We start from the raw sequence: 17,578 nt of genomic DNA on the forward strand, positions 1-17,578 counted from the left end.
AGCTCTTCCTTCTCAAAGGAACTCTACCTCTCACCTTCCCACAGAGAATCAATGTTACCAGTGCTCTGGTTCTCTCCAGGCTAGACTACTGCAATAGCCTCCTTAATCTTCCTGCGTCCACCCTGCGAGCCCTCCAGCTAATCCAGAATAGGGCAGCAAGACTTATCCTTGGCCTGAAGCCCAGGGACTGCATCTCTCCTGCCCTACAAAGCCTTCACTGGCTCCAGGTCGCAGCACGGATTAAATTCAAATCCCTCTGTATCATCCACAAGGCTTTCTGGGGCAGGGACCACTATCTTCAACGCTTCCTGGCTAAATACTCCCCTTCTAGACTCATTCATTCCTCTGGCACCGACTCCCTGCTTGTGAAGTGGTTTGCGAAACTGAGAGCTGGTGGTCGATCACTTTGCTCAGCAGCCTCCCTCTTCCTCTGCATCTTGAGCAGGACCTCCTTAAATTCCAGAAAAGCCTCAAGACCTTTCTCTTTACCTCTTCATCCCCTCCTCTCTTCCCTGCTAATCATACAGTAGCGTGACTGATGTGCAGGGCCCTTACCCTCCCACATCTCTCATCCCGGCCACTGTCTATTTACAGCACTTACTTGGCACACCATCCCCATGAGAGGTTGCACTTACTTTTTTCTTCTCTTAGCACTCCCCCCCTAAGCACCACAGCACATATCACCTATCACTTACACCCCTGCACTTGCACGTTCTGAACACTCACAAGGCATAGTAGGTTTGTCTCCTCTCCCTGCATAGAACAATGTTGCTGATGCCCATGTGCCAATGTGGGGTATCCGTAAGCGACTGAGCGGTTGACTAGAACCTGGAGGTAGGGGTGGCTATCATCAGCCGCCTGTATGGTTACTTGTGGAAAAACCATCTACTTGTCCATTTCGAGACAGACATACACACAGACGGACACAGACACCCTGCATGACTTCATATGGGATTTGCTGACATAAGAGGGCAGAAAGAAGGCCAAACTACAATATGACCGGAGAACAAGCAAATATCTCGTGGCATGGATATTTAAGGGCACTAACTCTCCCTCCATCATCAAGGTCCCAGACCCTGTTACTTTCGGGTGCAGTCCCAGACTTGCCCTGTTGCATTCCATTTGCCTGGTTCACTCACCTGCCAAGTATACTGTCTCCTTTATGTTACGGTCCCAGACTCTCTTTCTCCAGTTCTGAGCTCACCTAGTTGCTTCCCAGGATACCTGTTTGCTTCACTCTTGGCGGTACCAATGGTTCCCGGGCAGCTGTGTCCCTTCTGGAGGCTGCGGTTGCTTTTGGGCTTCCAGCACGGTCTGCAGTGGCTCTGCAGTCTGATGCCTTTCATTGGCGGTGTGTTCTGCTGTTCGCGTGCATGGCTGCTGATGTTCCTCTTCCGAGGATGTCTCTCTCTCTGTCGTCCCAGCTGAGCTCAGCAGACTGGGCCCTTGATTTCCTGCTCAGCTGAATGGCTAGCTCTCCCTCTGCTGGGTCAGTCTCTCTTTGGGTATGTACAAGTCCAGCAGACTGTGAGCCCCAGCTTTATGGCAGTATCTCCTGCTGAGCCAGTCTCTCCTCCATGGTATTGCCAGAGATCCCACTGCCACTACGTAAGCGTCCAGGTCTTCCTTTTTCTGGCTTCACTCGTTCCATGTGGATAACCCAGAGAGGGCTCCTCTAACACTTCCTGAGTCTTTGAGAAACCACTAGACTGCTCAAAGTGACTCCTACAGGTAATATTGATGCCTCCACACTTCTCCCTCGTCACAGTACTGATCGTATGACTCCTTTGTAAGTCATTGGGGTTTCTTCGACACAGTACTGGGAAAGGGATCTTCACTTAGGTAACTCCTATTCTTCCTTGTCTGAGTACTTTCTGGGGAAGGGTAGGGTGACAACCTGTGAGCCTATTAGGGGAGGGGGTGTTCTTAGGATTGTAGGAAGGGAGTTTAGGGTCAGGTGACTGGCAGGGATACTGCATTCTCTGGGGAGGGTCATCCCTAATCCCATAAGAGGCTTCCTCTTCAATGCGATCTTCCCCCGGTGCACCACCCCCAGGGATATTATTGTTCTGTGGACACACCACCCTGGCTCCATGGGAAAGGTCTCCCCCCTAGGGCAGAAAGGACGACATCCTCACCTTCCTAACACCTGTATAACTATTTGAGGTAGTCAGGACCAGAAGAACTCAAAACTATGTCACAAGTCATTGGCAGTGCCACATGAAAGGATATGTGGGAGCTTTCACTGTGCAGTTAAGTAAATGCAGATATAAAGGAATCTGACCAATTTTGAAGGGGAAATGGAGCAGAACAGGCCCACATCACAAATCAAATTTGCTATACATCAGGCAGACAGTTACGGTGGACATCTAGGGTGGAATGGCATCAGTATACGTGATGTGTTAGCAAGATAAGCATTGGACAAGGATTGGCATCAATTAGCCGTTTTTTCCAGATGTAAATAAAGTGATTCCATTTTGCTTTTAGGTACCTGCTAGCTATCAATTTTCCACACATCTCATCTTTAAATGTCCTAACAAATTCACACAGAAAACAATGAAAAAACAGGGGTAAGTATGTAGTCATGTGTGCCCTTTTAGGTTAATTGAAATGGATGTATGAATTAACCGGAGGGTTAAATCATGCTCTGCTCGATTCCCTTCATTTAGAAGTCCAACTAACTGAGAAAGCTGGGATTCCCTCTGAGCTTTAAGATCTAAAAAAAATCTGTTTTCTACTGATTTAGCAGGCTCAACCTCAACGCTCGATTAACAACTAATTAGTAGCTTATTTCATGATTAGATAGCATGGTCAATAATACAACAGTGTCATGCTACATTTCCCTATGTTGGGAAAGAAGTAACCCGTGTGCAGGGTGCAAAATGTACACTTGCGCTAACCATTGGCTAGTGACAAGTCAAGCAATCAAAAACTTGTACAGCGCAAAAACCTTGACCAAAGGCATCAGGGCGCTTTTGACTCTTGGTGAGTAAAAAATGGTGTGCCGTCTGTATGTATGTATGGAACGATGGTGGCGAGTGAATTTATATGGCTGGCTAGAAGCTTGCAACTTGAATGTTTCCCCCTGCCCTTTGTATACATATAGAAATTTGGGAGTCTCCAATTTCGGCGTTTTATTTCTTGACCTGCTTAGTCTGTCCTTATTCTTTAGGAGATGTGGACTCGAGAAACTGGCAGTATTCTGGATGAAGCATCACTGGTGATGTGTACAATGGTAACACAGGTCTTTTAACAATGCTATTCTTTGGCATATTAGCATTATTTGGAATATGCCTCGATTAAACCAAACAGGCCACATTGTCAACCAGTTTTGAAACTCATTTTTTTTTTCCGATCCTTCTGTTGCTTCAATTTTCGGACTGCCGCAAATAGGAATACAATACCCGTCAGATCCTTTCCTAATATCACCTGTAGATGTACTGACCCTTGCAGCACCCTAACCCTCCATTGCCTTCTCCTCAGAATGTACTATATTTAATAACCTGGCTCCTACGCCATGACTAGTCAAATTTTATAAATGTTTTCTGTAGACCAACTTTTACTTTTAATCAAGTTTAAGCAGCCTATTTCTTAGGTGCTGCCTTTACATTTCTTGGATCACCTAGAATAAAACGAATTCTAGTTTATCTGGCATGACTTTCCCCTAGTGAAAACAGGTTGCCATGGATCCTACAACCAGTTTAAGATATTCAAGTAGTCTTTCATTAGAGGGATTGCATTTGTTTTCTGAAATGGCTGACTGATCTGCAGTTGACTGCTGCCTCTCTTCTTTGCTTTTTGTAGACTCTGCCTAGCTTGGTCTTTCTGTAGTTTTCTGAACCTTTTCTTTTACAGTCAATACATTTACCTGGGTTACCAGCACATTCCCTGCTTCGTGTGATATTCCAAATATACACTGTTGTCCACCAGCTGCTGCGATTCCTTCTAGTTCTGAAAGGCTTACATTTTTCCCTTACCATTACAGCCCCTTCTAAGTTTTAAAAGCTTTGTCTTCACATCTATGTCAAGCTACTTTAATACAGAGCAACAGTACTACCTGCAGTTTAAAAAATGTGAATTGCACACAAAGTTGCTACTGTACCTTGACCCGGGCCTTCAGTACCCTACGATATGCTATACCATCTGCTAAATAAGAATCCACTGTGTTATCCTTTCTGCTTAGTCGTGGAGTCCCTCATTGATCCATACTTTAGCCCCTGCTTTTTATTATACATCTCACACATCTCATCAGACCTTTTTGAATTCTTTTTTCTTAATTCAACAGACTAGATGCAGTTCAGTACAACTATGACATAACAAAAACATCTTTCATAATGTTTACTACTAATGACATATCAGTGGGGCATAATTGGCTCAAGCATAACCCAACCAAGAGAGCGATCTTTTAAGTCAGGAACTCGTCCCTGGTAAATCATAGCATCTGGATATTATCCTTGGGTTTGTGTCCCCCTGCCTTATAGTCCACTAAAAATGTTGGATCATGAATAATCCTGTGCACCACAAATCTAACACATGCTCAAGTCAGGATTGCACAATTGGGAGATTTTATAGAGATTTTCTCACTATCTGCCTTTAACTCAGAGCCAAGATGGTCATTGCCCTAGTTTAAGCTAGGGTACAGCAACCCAAAGCATCTACTTGGGACTTCTCAAAAATAGGTTTTAAGAAGCTGCAAGATTTTCAAAACACCACTCTATACATGCAAGTACTCCCTAGAAAATGGTTTTCCACGATAGCAGCAAATCTTCCAATGTAGGAAAATTCAGATTGGTGACGGAGGTCGTGTGGAAGAGGGTTGGTTGCTCCATCACTATAGGTGCCCACACAATATTACAACATTTTGGAAGCAGTTAAAAACATGGACATTCAATCCGCAAACCCAGCCTTCGTTCTGCACCAGTTAAATGACAGAACCAAGTGGACAAATGTAGGATTGCAAAGGCTTTACAAATCACTGATAACTTTAAATAACTCGCCCAATATACTCCCAAAATCAGCACTACTGTTGCAATACTGTCACCATTGCTACACCAAGACTCGAGCATCAACAAAGCTCAGCCAGTTAATCTGAGGATATATTTAAGAGATGGGAAAATATTTAAGGGTTATAAAATGGCTATGAAAAGTTAATGAAATAAGAGGAGGGTCCAGTGTGGGATGCAAGCACTAGCCACAGTGCATTCGCAATGTAGGCATTCCTTGAGAATCATCTTGAAAGGCCCCAAACGGAGAGAAATAATTTCATGTACTCTTTACATACTAAGGAAAAACCATGAAGTTTGGGTCTTACTTTTCTTTGGCAGGGACTGCAGCTGGATTCCTGAGCAGGGGCCAACAGGTGCAGACGCCTTCCCAAAAGGCCGACTGTCCTCACACAAAGAGGTCACACTAACAATTTTGATCCCATCTTTGTTGTCAGAGATCTCGTGGTTTGCTGCGCCTCCAGATGGAAGGGTAGGTGGCCTGGAGCACTGCTGTCCTTCGGAACATTGCTGACGAACAATGCCCTGCTGCCCATCATTGTCTTGTTGCCGATTGATTCCCTGATGCATATCAAGGCATTGCTGACGTCCAACACTCAGCTGCCCATCTGGGCTATGCTGACGTCCCACACCTTGTTGCCCATCACGACCCTGCTGCCGCCCAATGTTCTGTTGACCATCATGGCCTTGCTGCCGTGAAATGCCCGGTTGTCCATCATGGCCCATCTGTCGGCCAATGCCTTGTTGTCTATCAGAGACTTGCTTTCTTCCAAGGGCTTGCTGCCCTTCAGACCCTTGCTGCCACCCAATACACTGCTGTACTTCGGGAACTAGTTGTCTTCCAACGCCCTGCTGCCCTTCAGAGACATGCTGTCGTCCAAGTCCCTGCTGAATATCTGACCCTGGATGTCGTAGGAGGTTTTGCTGTCCTTCAGAATTAAGTGGTCGTCCAAGGCCCTGCACCTGTTGAATGTCCTGACTGTGCTGCCGCCCAATGCCTTGTTGCCCTCCGGGACATATTGTGGTGGCACCAGTGTCCTTCTGCTTGTTCTGCTCTGCCCCTGTGTCATTTAGCAGGTTCCACAGCTGCTCGTCCTCCCAAGGGTTCCTGTTCCCTCTCACTTGCTGGGGGCCTTGGGTGCCCTCAGTCTGCTCTGGCTCCACATTCTTACGCTTCAAGAACAAATACACAGCCTGAGGTGTCACCCGAATGTTATCCAGTTCTAGGACCTTTTTGATCTTACGAAAGCTCAGGCCGGCTTTGCGAAGCTCTACAATACGTTTTTTGGCATGCTCATCAAGACGACCCATGATGCTCTTGGAACACACTTAATGTTTATTAGGAAAGATTGAGACGCGCAGATTGGACCTTAGTTGTAGACTGCTTACTTTGGAGGGCTTCACAATTTAGACTCGGAATGGTCCAGCCTCTGAATCAGTGAACAGCGAATCCCAGACAGTTTTAGCATGTTCTGCAAGCGAGAAGATAATCTTCCATATATGGCACACTCTGGAGGTAGAGAAGAAAAACGGCAATCACCTAGAAATAAAGAAAGCATTTGTTATCATGCGGTTTACAAAATTGCCTTGGGGGTTCACAGAACACTGCTCCCTTCAGGCAAATACATGCTCTGAACCACCATAAGTTTCCAGGATGTCAAAAATGTTACAGCATGTGCAAAGATCCATACCAAGCCGCCAAATTACTCTTTTTACCTTAGGGTCCTATCCTATGTAATTTTATTTCCCCACTTTATCTTGACACTTTTTCCGCAATGGCAAAGAACCAAAGGCAGTGATATTTGGTCATATACCGTCATTGTAGCAATGTCATTTTACTCAGCTTGTACAACTTAATAGGAAACCCCTATATCACTTCCAAATATTCCTTAACATGTCTTCCATTCCAGGATTCATCTAAATCTCATCTCAGAGGCAACCATTGCAGGGGAAAACTTCATAAAAGGTTATTAAAACCATATGGTATTTCCTAGTTCTTTTCCCTCACTCAATCCCTTCTGTGCCTGATCTCTGAACACCTATATATCTCTTGCTCCCTCACTGATTCTTGTGGCGCTCGCTTACTAATCTTTGTTCTTCTCTTCTGCTCTTTCTTGCACTAGAAATCCCCTTTCTTTCTCATTTCCCTTTTACCCATCTCCCTCCCAGTAGATTAAAAGAAAATACATGGGGTACAATAGTACAGGATTTAGATTTCTTTAGTGCAATGAAGGGGTGGGGGCTTGAAGGGGACATTAAGATGGATTTCTCGAAACTGCACTGGAGAATAGATTTTAGGAAGTCACCCTAGGTATGATGAACATGGAGCTCTGAGAGTTTAGCCAAAACACAATCAAGGTACATGGAAGAGCAATCAAGGCTTAGTCTCAGGAGAGTGAGTGGGGTCAGGGGCCCTCAATGAGTCCACACAGAATAGCAAACAATAATGCAATTTAGACAGTCAGCTATACAAATACAGTTATTTATGTTAGGCCTTTAGAACACACTGAAAAATGAAACTAGTCGGTAGTACCATCATATAATACTAGACTACAAATATAAGCAAACAAAAGTATGTTCACTTGTTATACTTCATCAAATAGCTCAACCAACTGCAGGTAAGTAATGCTGATGCAGAATTATGATGGGAACCCGTCAGAAGTACAATATCCTAACTTTAGAAGTCCAAATCCCAAAATGAATGGGGTCTTGTGCCCAAAGGTCACAGGGTCCAACACAATGTTTCTCACAGGTATGTGTTCCTTGTAAACATTAATCAAGGGGCTTGAGGTGATGATTCGTTTCAAACTATTTAAAAGTTCTACAAAAATTTACCCAAGGATAGGTAAGTTCTGCCCTTTCTTCCAGAACCAAGGCTAACCCAGGGCAGGATACACGACCCAGGTTCAATGACCAAAGGTGAGTGGAGCGGAGACAGGAGACAAAGGGACTGGTTCCCAATGTTATCATAGGGACGACAGGAAGGAGACAAGCATACTGATGCATACTTCCATGCCCCCCCACCCACATCCCTTGAATCCTATTTTCCCAGATGTCGTTGTGGATCATCAGGGTGTCATGATATCTTCCGCCCTTTGTTCCGGTGAGATGTGTTCAGGAGTTTTAGGTTTGAGTATTCTTCCGATCGGGTGCAAATACAAGATGCAACCCGCTGGCAAAGAAGAACAAGTTACTTACCCCTGGTAATGTTTTTTTTGACTGGATGTTCCTCCCATGTATTCTTCATCTTTGATATTCCTATCTTGCCAGCTTTGCTGCTTCGGAAAAATTGTTTCCCTGCAGGGGGCGCTGTGCTAGATGTCGTGGCCTCAACGTCTCTCGAGGGCTTCCGTCTGGCGTCAACGTCATCAGCAGTACAAACAGCTCGTGCAGCACCCGTTGGCTTCAGTTCTGTTTTTTTGTTCCCCTCATTCGAGGAACTAACCAGGCGTACCCCAGACCGCAAGCTCTCAGGAAACGCAGAGTGTAATACATGTAAATAGTACACATGGTAGGCTGGGAGGGGTGATGAGGAATACGTGGGAGGATCACCCAGTCGAAATAACGTTAACAGGGGGTAAGTAACTTGTTCTTCGAATGGATTGCGTCCTCCACGTATTCCTCATCTTTGATAGACACCCAAAGCAGTGACAATTCGGAGGACGGAGTACTAATTAATCTCAACATGAATCGAATGTAGGACTGACTTAGTAAAAAGACCTCCCTGAGTGGAAGAGGAATCCAAGCAGTAATGCTTGACAAATGGATGAATGGACGACCAAGTGGCCGCTGAGCGGATGTCATAATAGGGACACCCCTTTGGACAGTCCCGGAGATTGCCATGCCCCTTGTGGAATGAGCTCGGAGCCCTTCTGGTGGGTCTTTTCCCGCAAGTCTATAGCATTCTCCAATAGCCAGTGTAATCCACCTTGATATAGTTTGTTTAGTTACTGCCAGACCCAATTTGGGACCGGTATATCCCACAAAAGGTTGATCATTGTGACAAACTTTTGCCATCCTTGCAATATAAAAGATTAGAGCCCTTTTTGTGTCTAGCCTATGCAGCCTCTCTTCCTCTTTGCCCAAATGAGGAGGAGGGTTGAAGGTTGGTAGCGTTATCTTCTGCGATAAATGGAAGTCAGAGACTACTTTTGGTTTTATTCTGAGGACAACCTTATCCTTATGGAACGTAGTATGAGGAGGCTTGCATGAAAGAGCCTGCAACTCACTTATCCTGCGGGCTGATGTTAATGTAACAAGTAGGGCAGTTTTCAGAGTTAAGAGCCTTAACGGGCACAAATGTAAAGGCTCCAAAGGGATACAAGTTAGACATGTTAACACATCCCAAGCAGGGACATTAGTGAGTCCCTTCAGAAATTGACCAATCAAAGGAAATAGGAGACCTCTTCAGAGGAGTGCTTAAAAATGGAAAGCGCCGCCAGGTATCCTTTTATGGTTCCAATCTGGAGCCCCAGATGAGCAAAATACTAAAGGAAAGAAAGCACCATAGGAGTACCACATTGAAATGGATCCATATTGTTGTCCTTGCACCAGTTACTGAATTTATTCCAATGACACTGGTACAATGATTTGGTTGCTGGCCTTCTGGCCGAAAGCAAAATCTCCATTACGTCATTCGGAAGGTCCCAATCCTTGTATCTCAACCTCTCAGAAACAATGTGTGAAGGCTGAGTGTCTCGACCTCTGAATGGAAAAGCCGACCTTCCTCTTGCGAGAGAAGATCCTCTCTTTGTGGAAGACGTATTGGAGAGCAGATGGACATGTCCAGAAGGTCCGGGTACCACGTCCTCCTGGCCCAATCCGGAGCAATTAGGATCATGGCTTTCTCGAACTTTCTCAACCTCCTTATCATGTGAGGAATGACAGGAACAGGAGGAAACGCGTATAGGTATGGAAACTCCCAGTCCACCACAAACACGTCCCCTAGAGCATCTCTTGGGGGAAATTCCCAGGAGCAGTACTGTACGCACTTCCGATTGACACCGGTCACAAACAGATCCACTTGAGGGGTTCCCCAAAGGGTGAAGGAACAAGTTACTTACCTGTAAGTGTTGTTCTCCAGCATGGGTCTGGCATGGATTGACATGCTCAAGAATATTCCCCGTCAGGCTGGGAATCCTCGGTAAAGAAAAAATCAGTTTCAGTTTCGTTTCTGAACTGTCTTTCTCCTAATAACCAATCACTGGTCTCTGGGTCATACTGCCCCCAGCCAATGAATGCCCTCTACCTAAGCCCCTCCCCTGGCAGCCATCCTCAGATTTGGTAGCACGTAAAGTGGCAGTAGGACCAAGTGAAGAGCCGCAGAGGGGTAGGAAGGAGGGTTTGCATGTGAATCCATGCCAGACCCATGCTGGAGAACAACAGTTACAGGTAAGTAACTTGTTCCTTCTCCAGCATGGGGTCTGGCATGGATTCACATGCTCATAAATACAAGAATACATAACAGTACACACGTGCACAACCACGGGAGGTGGCAAGGCTCAACATTAAGCATTTCATCAACTCAACATTAATCATCTCTTACCTCTTCACAAGGCCCACCTTCAGGCGAACAGGTTGCGCAGCACTGCCTGGCCAACTCTCGACTCCTCCCTGGAATCCAGGTCGACGCAGTAGACTCTCGTGAAGGTGTGCGTCGACCTCCACGTAGCAGCCCTGCAGATGTCCAACATGGGCACACCAGATAGGAAAGCTGTGGTAGCAGCGATCGCTCTGGTCGAATTGGCTCTCGAACGGCCGAAAACGGTCGGTTTGACAACCGGTGACAATGCATGATGCAGCTGGAGAGCCATCTGGAAATAGAAGCCTTCGAGAGGGCCTTCCCTTGGTTCACAGGTCCGAAGTTCACAAACAGCTGTGATGTCTTCCGAAAACTCTTCATGCGGTCCACATAGAACTTCTGCGCTCTAGCTACATCCAGCGAGTGCAAAGTACTCTCGGCCGGCGACGGGAAGAAAACGGGTAACACCAAGGGCTCGTTGAAATGGAAGTCCGACGGCACCTTGGGCACGATGGAGGGGTGCGTCCTCAGCACCACCCTTGTCTTGTGGAAAGTCGGGTATGGAGGCTTGCAGGAGAGGGCCTGGATCTCTCCCACTTGTCGTGCGGAGGTGATGGCCACAAGAAACGCTGTTTTCCATGACAGGAACTTCAACGGCGCTGTATACAGAGGCTCGAATGGCGGCCCCATGAGCCTGGTCAGCACCACGTTGAGCTCCCACGCCGGGACCGGAGCCTTCACCGGCAGGAACGATCGGAACAGTCCCTTCATGAACTCTTTCACCAGGTGATGGGACCACAGGGATAAGTGCCCCTGAGTTCTGGTATAGTGGGAGATAGCCACCAGATGGATCTTGATGGAGGCATGGGCCAGCCCCGCCTTGGCCAGCGACAATAAATACGGCAGCACTTGAGGGGCCGTAATCCGCAGAGGGGTAATCTTCTGTGCCCGGCACCAGACAGAAAACCTCTTCCATTTATGTCCATAGCACTAGTTGTGGACGCCCTGGCCTTTGCAAGCACCTCCTTGCTGTCCGCTGGGATATCGTACCCTCCAAACTCTAGTGCTGCAGGAGCCAGGCCTGCAAGTTCAGCGACCCTGGGGTCGTGATGGAGGATGGCGCCTCCTTCTCTGATGAGGAGATCCACGTCTGTCGGCAGTTTGACTGGGGGGGGACGCTGACAAGTCCAGAATGTCCGGGAATCAGATCTGTCTCGGCCACGCCAGTGCAACGAGGATCATCTTTTACCGGGACCGCTTGAGTTGGTTGATGAGTCGCAGCAGCAACGGCAACGGCGGGAACACATACAGGAACAGGCCGTCCCAGGGGAATGAGAAGGCATCGCCCATGCTCCCCGGCCGGGGAAACCTGCTGGCGACCCTCCAGCACTTGGTGTTCGTCGCCGTCGCAAAAAGGTTGATCTGGGGATTGCCCCATTGTTGGAATAGCCGATCCACTTGATCCTGCCGCAGTTCCCACTCGTGGCACGAGCGCAGCTCCCTGCTGAGTGAGTCGGCGATGGTGTTCTTTATTCCTGCAAGGTGGAAGGGCACCAGAAACATCCCCTGGGCGACGGCCGAGTGCCACAGATCCTGGGCCCCCTTGGATAGGGCTGGGGATCTGGTGCCTCCCTGCTTCAGGATGTAGAACATCGTGGTGGTGTTGTCGGTGAAGATCCTCACCACCTTGCCCTTGAGGGATGGAAGGAAAGACCTGAGGGCCCAGAACACGGCTTAGAGCTCCAGGACGTTGATGTGCAGTGACCTCTCCTCTGGGAGCCAAAGGCCTCTTGCGTGGAGATCTACGGTGTGCGCTCCCCATCCCTCCAGGGAGGCATCAGTCGTCAACGTCTCCTGATGTGCCAGGGTATGGAAATCTGTACCCGCCGCCAGATGCACGTGGGTGCCCCACCACCGGATCGCTTTGCGGAAGGTCTCGTTGAGCGAGACCCTGTCTTCGAAGCTGCCCGCCACTTGCATCCACCGGGCGTCAAGGAACTCTTGCAGTGGACGCATCCGCAGTCTGCACAGGCGCACTAGGTAGATGCATGAGGACATCATGCCGAGAAGGGACTTGATGGACCTCACCATCGCCACGTCCATGGCCAACAGCCGCTGCACCTTGCCCAGGATGGCCTTCTTCCTTTCCTCCGACGGAGAGGCCAATCGCGCTACTGTGTCGAGCCTGGCTCACAGAAACAGTGCGATGGAATCAGGTGGGATTTCGAGAAGTTGATGGAGAATCCTAGATCCATGAGCAGTTGCACGGTCTTTGCTGTGTGCCCGACTGAGAGTTCTCTTGTCTTTGCTCAGATGAGCCAATCGTCCAGGTAGGGGGTAGACGTGGATCCCCGGCAGGCGCAGCTGTGCCGCCACTGGTGCTAGGCACTAGGTGAATATCCTGTGCGCCAACTTCAATCCGAAAGGAGGGCCTTGAACTGGTGGTGCAGCCCTTGGACTACGAATCAGAGAATCGTTTGATGTCCTTTTAGAATGGGGATGTGAAAGTAGGCATCCTCCAAGTCCAGCGACGATAGGAAGTCGCCTTCCTCCAGCTGCCCCAGCACGTGCTGGAGGGTGACCTTGATGGCCTGCAGTGACGCGTCCACTGTCTTGCCAAACAGGTTGTTCCTGTCGAAGGGCATGTCCAAAACGCTAGTTTGCACGTCCTGGCGGAAATCGGTCGCATTGAGCCAACCACGCCGTCGAAGACAAACACTGTTGCCCAACTGGTGGAAACCGGTGTCAGCAATGTCCCTGGCCACCGTTATGGCGTGGTCCAACGCCACCTCACCTTCCTGCAGGATCTCCAGGGCCTCTGCCCTGTTGTCGTCCGGGAGGAAGTCCAGCAGAGGAGCGATCTTAAACCAAAGCTCCCTGTCGTAGAGGGCCACAATCGCTATGGCGTTGGCCGCTTTAATCGTCGTCGCCGCCGACAAGATGACCCGTCGTCCCATGGCGTCCAGTTTCTTCCCCTCGCCGTCCGGCGGGGAGGTTGAAGTTGAAGCCATAGCCCCCACCACCTTCTTCTTGGTCGCCGCCGAGACGACCGAATCCGGTGTCGGCTGCGCCCTAATGGGCGGAATCCAGAGTCGTGGACGGGTTCTTCAGGAGCGACAGCCCTTCGTTCCAGATCTCGTCAAGTAACAGGACTGAGAGGACGGTCTTCCTTTTGGCCTCACGCCGTTGATAGAGGAAGCCTTCCTTCTTCTGTTCTTCGGGGCAGAGCTCGAAGAGCTTGGATGCCCTGGCGAACATGGCATGGAAGGAGCCAATTTCGTCAGGCGGGGAGGCCCGAGGAGGTGGTGATGGAAGGCCCATCCTGTCGTCACCACCATCGTCATCCGTCCCCATCTTGGCCATCTCTGTTCCCGTGTCATCCCTAGGATCAGGAGAAAGAGATGAAGACTGAGGGCCGCAAAGGCTGAAAGGGCGGGGGGGGGATAAACTCTCCTCTGCTTGCTTGGAGGGCTTCCCGACGGGCCAGGCTCTGCTGGATAAGGGCAACCTCGTCCTTATCTCCGTACATAAGGCCTGGATCGACATCAAGATGGCTCCTGAGGTGTCCTGTGGCTCGGGTACCGGCATGCGACGGGCGCGACGGTTGGGGAGTGGAATCCTCCGCCTCCACGGGAACTTCGTCGGCACCACCGTCGTTCTCTTCGTCCGCCTCGTCGGGATCCCTCCCATGGGACCGGACCTCCTCGAACTTCTTGTTCAGGGTCTTCACGACTCCAGCCAGCTCCTCTTCAGCGGCTGTATCCATGTCCGTGATGGCCACCGCCCCCCCCTCTTTCTAAAACCGGGGTTCTCACGCGGGTCTTATCGATGGGCTGAAAAGAGGATTCCCTCCGCGGTGGCAGGGAAACTCTAGGGCCCGAGGTCACCTCCACTGGGGTAGCCTCCACAGGCTTCGCCAGGGCTGCCACGACTCCCTCGATAGAGGCCTTAGCTGGATGAATCAAGGCCTTCACGACTTTAGGCGCGCTTGAGGCCTTCACCTTGGGGGGGAGGGTCACTGCCTCGCTTCCCCTCGGCTGTCTCCGTCGGGATCGACCTGGACCTCTCCAGAAGCTTACCTGGGTTCTCCGATTTCCTCTTCCCCAAGCCAGATCGTTGGCTCGTGGTTGATGGCGTCAGTGAAAGTGCGCCGTGCCTGGCAGCCGAGGAGCCCGACCGTTCGGCGCTCCCGGTGCCTGCGGACACGCAGTGCTTTGCCTTTTGTTGGGGCCCTGTCGCCAGAGCGTCCTCAAAGGACTTAGAAGACCGCTCGGACCTCTTCTTCTCATCTACCGCTGGGCTCTTCCCTTCCAGCCAGTTGGTGAGGCGGATACGCCGATCCCTCATGGTCCGCTCCGACATGTTCTTGCTAAACGCACAGTCCTTCTCCACGTGCGTTTTGTCTTCGTCAAAGCAGTAGAGGCATCTAGAATGCTCGTCCTCCTTGAAGACATTCTACAATCCGCATCCAGGGCAGTTCCTGAACAGCTTGGATCCGAGCGTCGAGTTCCTTTGTCCTTGGCCATGTCCACGGGGTAGGCCTCAAGATCTTCTGGAATCCTCCAAGAAGCGTAACTCGATGAAAACTTTGCCCTTGAGGGGCGTAGAAAATTCGGAAACGGGTCCCCGTTGATCGGAAGTAGAAACGGTGGAGCTTGAGGCTCGATTGACTTAAAAAATGAGATTAAACTCTTTAAAAAAATCAGAAAACACAGTAAAAGCTCGAGAACTCTAGCATGAGGACTCCCAACACTTGAACGTGCGGTAAAAATCTGAGGATGGCTGCCAGGGGAGGGGCTTAGGTAGAGGGCAGTCATTGGCTGGGGGCAGTATGACCCAGAGACCAGTGATTGGTTATTAGGAGCAAGACAGTTCAGAAATTAAAATGAAAGTGATTTTCTCTTTACCGACGATTCCCAGCTTGACGACGGGGAATATTCATGAGCATGTGAATCCATGCCAGACTCCATGCTGCAGAAGATCTCTTAAAGGACTTCCTGAGAAAGTTCCCACTCGTGGGACACTGTGCTCTACCTGCTTGGAGCGTCCACCACCGTGTTCTGTCCTCCTGCTAGTTGAACTGCCGATAGAGAGATTCCTTCTTGTATTGCCCAGAACCAGAGCTGCATTGCCTCTCTGCACAGTGGTAGTGATCCTGCCCCTCCTCTCTTGTTGAGGTAGTACATGGCCACTGTGTTATCTGTCATCAGGATATTCTTTCCCCGTACAGAGGGCAGAAAGGCTTTCAGCGCTAGTCTGATTGCCCTCAGCTCCAAAAGGTTGATGTGTAGTTTAGACTCCGATGTAGACCAACGACCGCTGATTGTCAGTTCATTGGTGTGGGCTCCCCACCCCGTGAGTGAGACGTCCGTTACTACTGTCATCTCCGGCCATCTGGTTGCCAAAAAGATTCTCCCTTGAGAATATTGTCTTTGCAAGCCCACCATAAAAGGTCCTGAGCAACTCTGCTCGGAACTTGCAGTTGATCTGACATTTTCACTGAGAATTGGGACCACTGAGTCCTGAGGGCCCATTGAATGGATCTCATTCTCAATCGAACCTCTGGCACCAGAAAAATGAAGGATTCCATGAGGCCGAACAACCTCAGAAAAATTGAAAGCCGGCAGATGCTGCGCATTCTGGAACTTTGTTACCATCTGCAGAATGTGTTGAGCTCTCACCATGGGGGCGAGGCTTTGCCAGAGGATGAATTGGAGTCTTTGGAATGGTATCCTATAGGACTTCTTGAAATTGAGGGCGAAGTCCAGTCTGTGAAGGGAGTGGCAGGCAATACTGAGATGTTCCTGGGCTTGCTTGGGTGAACGAGCCCTGATCAGCCAATCGTCCAGGGAGGGGTAGACATGAATGCCCCCTCTCCTGAGACTTGCTGCCGCTACTGCCATCAACTTGGTGAAAACCCTCGGGGCTGAGGTCAGCCCAAATGGCAGAACTCGAAACTGAAAATGAGAACCGCGAACCTCAGGTACTTTCTGTGCTTGAGATGGATTGGCACATGAAAGTAAGCATCCTGAAGGTCCAATGATACCAACCAGTCTTGGAGTTGGTGAGCCTAAAGGATCTGAGAAAGGGTAAACCATCTTGAACTTGTCCTTCCTGGGGAACTTGTTCAAGTTTCTTAAGTCCAAGATGGGTCTCAATCCTCCGTCATTCTTGGGAATGAGAAAGTAGAGGGGAGTACCAACCCTTGTTCCTCTCCGCTACAGGTACACATTTTATTGCACCTTTCTCTAGCATGGTTAAAATTTCCTGCACAAGGAGCAGATCTGGAATTTTGACAGAGTTGTATCCCGGTAGATGGTTCCGAGGCCTTTTTAGAAAGGGAGGGCAGTAACTTGGGCTACTGTTTCCAGTGCTCAGGCCCCTGAAGTAATGCCCGCCATTCGTTCAGATGCTGAGAAATTCGGCCTCCCACAGGGGTCTTGTGGATCAAGGCCTCAGAGAGGCTTAGAGGCAGCTGCAGCAGCAGCTGAGGGCAAAGATGCCGCTGCTCGGGCTGATTTAACACCCCATCGTCCACCACGAGGGAATCTTTTCTGTCCCCTTTGTGCGGCCTGTCCTCTTCCCCTTCCAAATAAGGAACAGAAACGAAAAGGACAACCCCTCCAGGAAGATGAGCCTGAATAGGGTTGTTGAGGTTGTCAAATGGAGGCGCAACTTTTCTGGCGAGGTAGTCCACAAGAGAGCTGGTCAGTCCACTGGGCAATCCAGGGACACTTTTGAAGGGCTGGGTCCTCGGTAAGTTGTCATGACTAGTTGGTGGCACTAGTTCAAGGGCCGAAACCCAGCTCAGTGCGTGAGGTAGTGGAACAGGGTTACACCTTGCCAGACACTGCAATGCATGCTGGGCCACTTCAGAAGCCGACGTCGGACCTTCAGCGCTCTGCTCTTCTTCGAGGGATTCTTGGCTCCAGCATAGATTTGACTAATAGCTGCAGAGATCCTTCTTTTATCCAAAATTCGAGCTGGAAGCAATTCCAAGCCCAACAATAGTAAGGATCTGCACCATTCAAACAGCCAGTAGTTGTCAAATCAG

General features: G+C 49.4%; 1 protein-coding gene across 3 annotated transcripts in view; it reads right to left on the minus strand.

The window, feature by feature from the left end:
• LOC138569199 (histone-lysine N-methyltransferase 2D-like) overlaps positions 1 to 17,578 on the minus strand; it is a 538,746-nt gene that overhangs the window by 280,321 nt on the left and 240,847 nt on the right. For all 3 annotated transcript variants that reach the window (XM_069646961.1, XM_069646960.1, XM_069646962.1), the window contains one exon: positions 5,312 to 6,543. In XM_069646961.1, coding sequence (XP_069503062.1) covers positions 5,312 to 6,314 — 1,003 coding nt within the window. In that variant the 5' untranslated portion in view covers positions 6,315 to 6,543. The remainder of the gene's footprint in view (positions 1 to 5,311; positions 6,544 to 17,578) is intronic.

The sequence above is a fragment of the Ambystoma mexicanum genome, chromosome 2q (assembly GCF_040938575.1).
Source record: "Ambystoma mexicanum isolate Mex_15411 chromosome 2q, UKY_AmexF1_1, whole genome shotgun sequence".
Classification (NCBI taxonomy): domain Eukaryota; kingdom Metazoa; phylum Chordata; class Amphibia; order Caudata; family Ambystomatidae; genus Ambystoma; species Ambystoma mexicanum.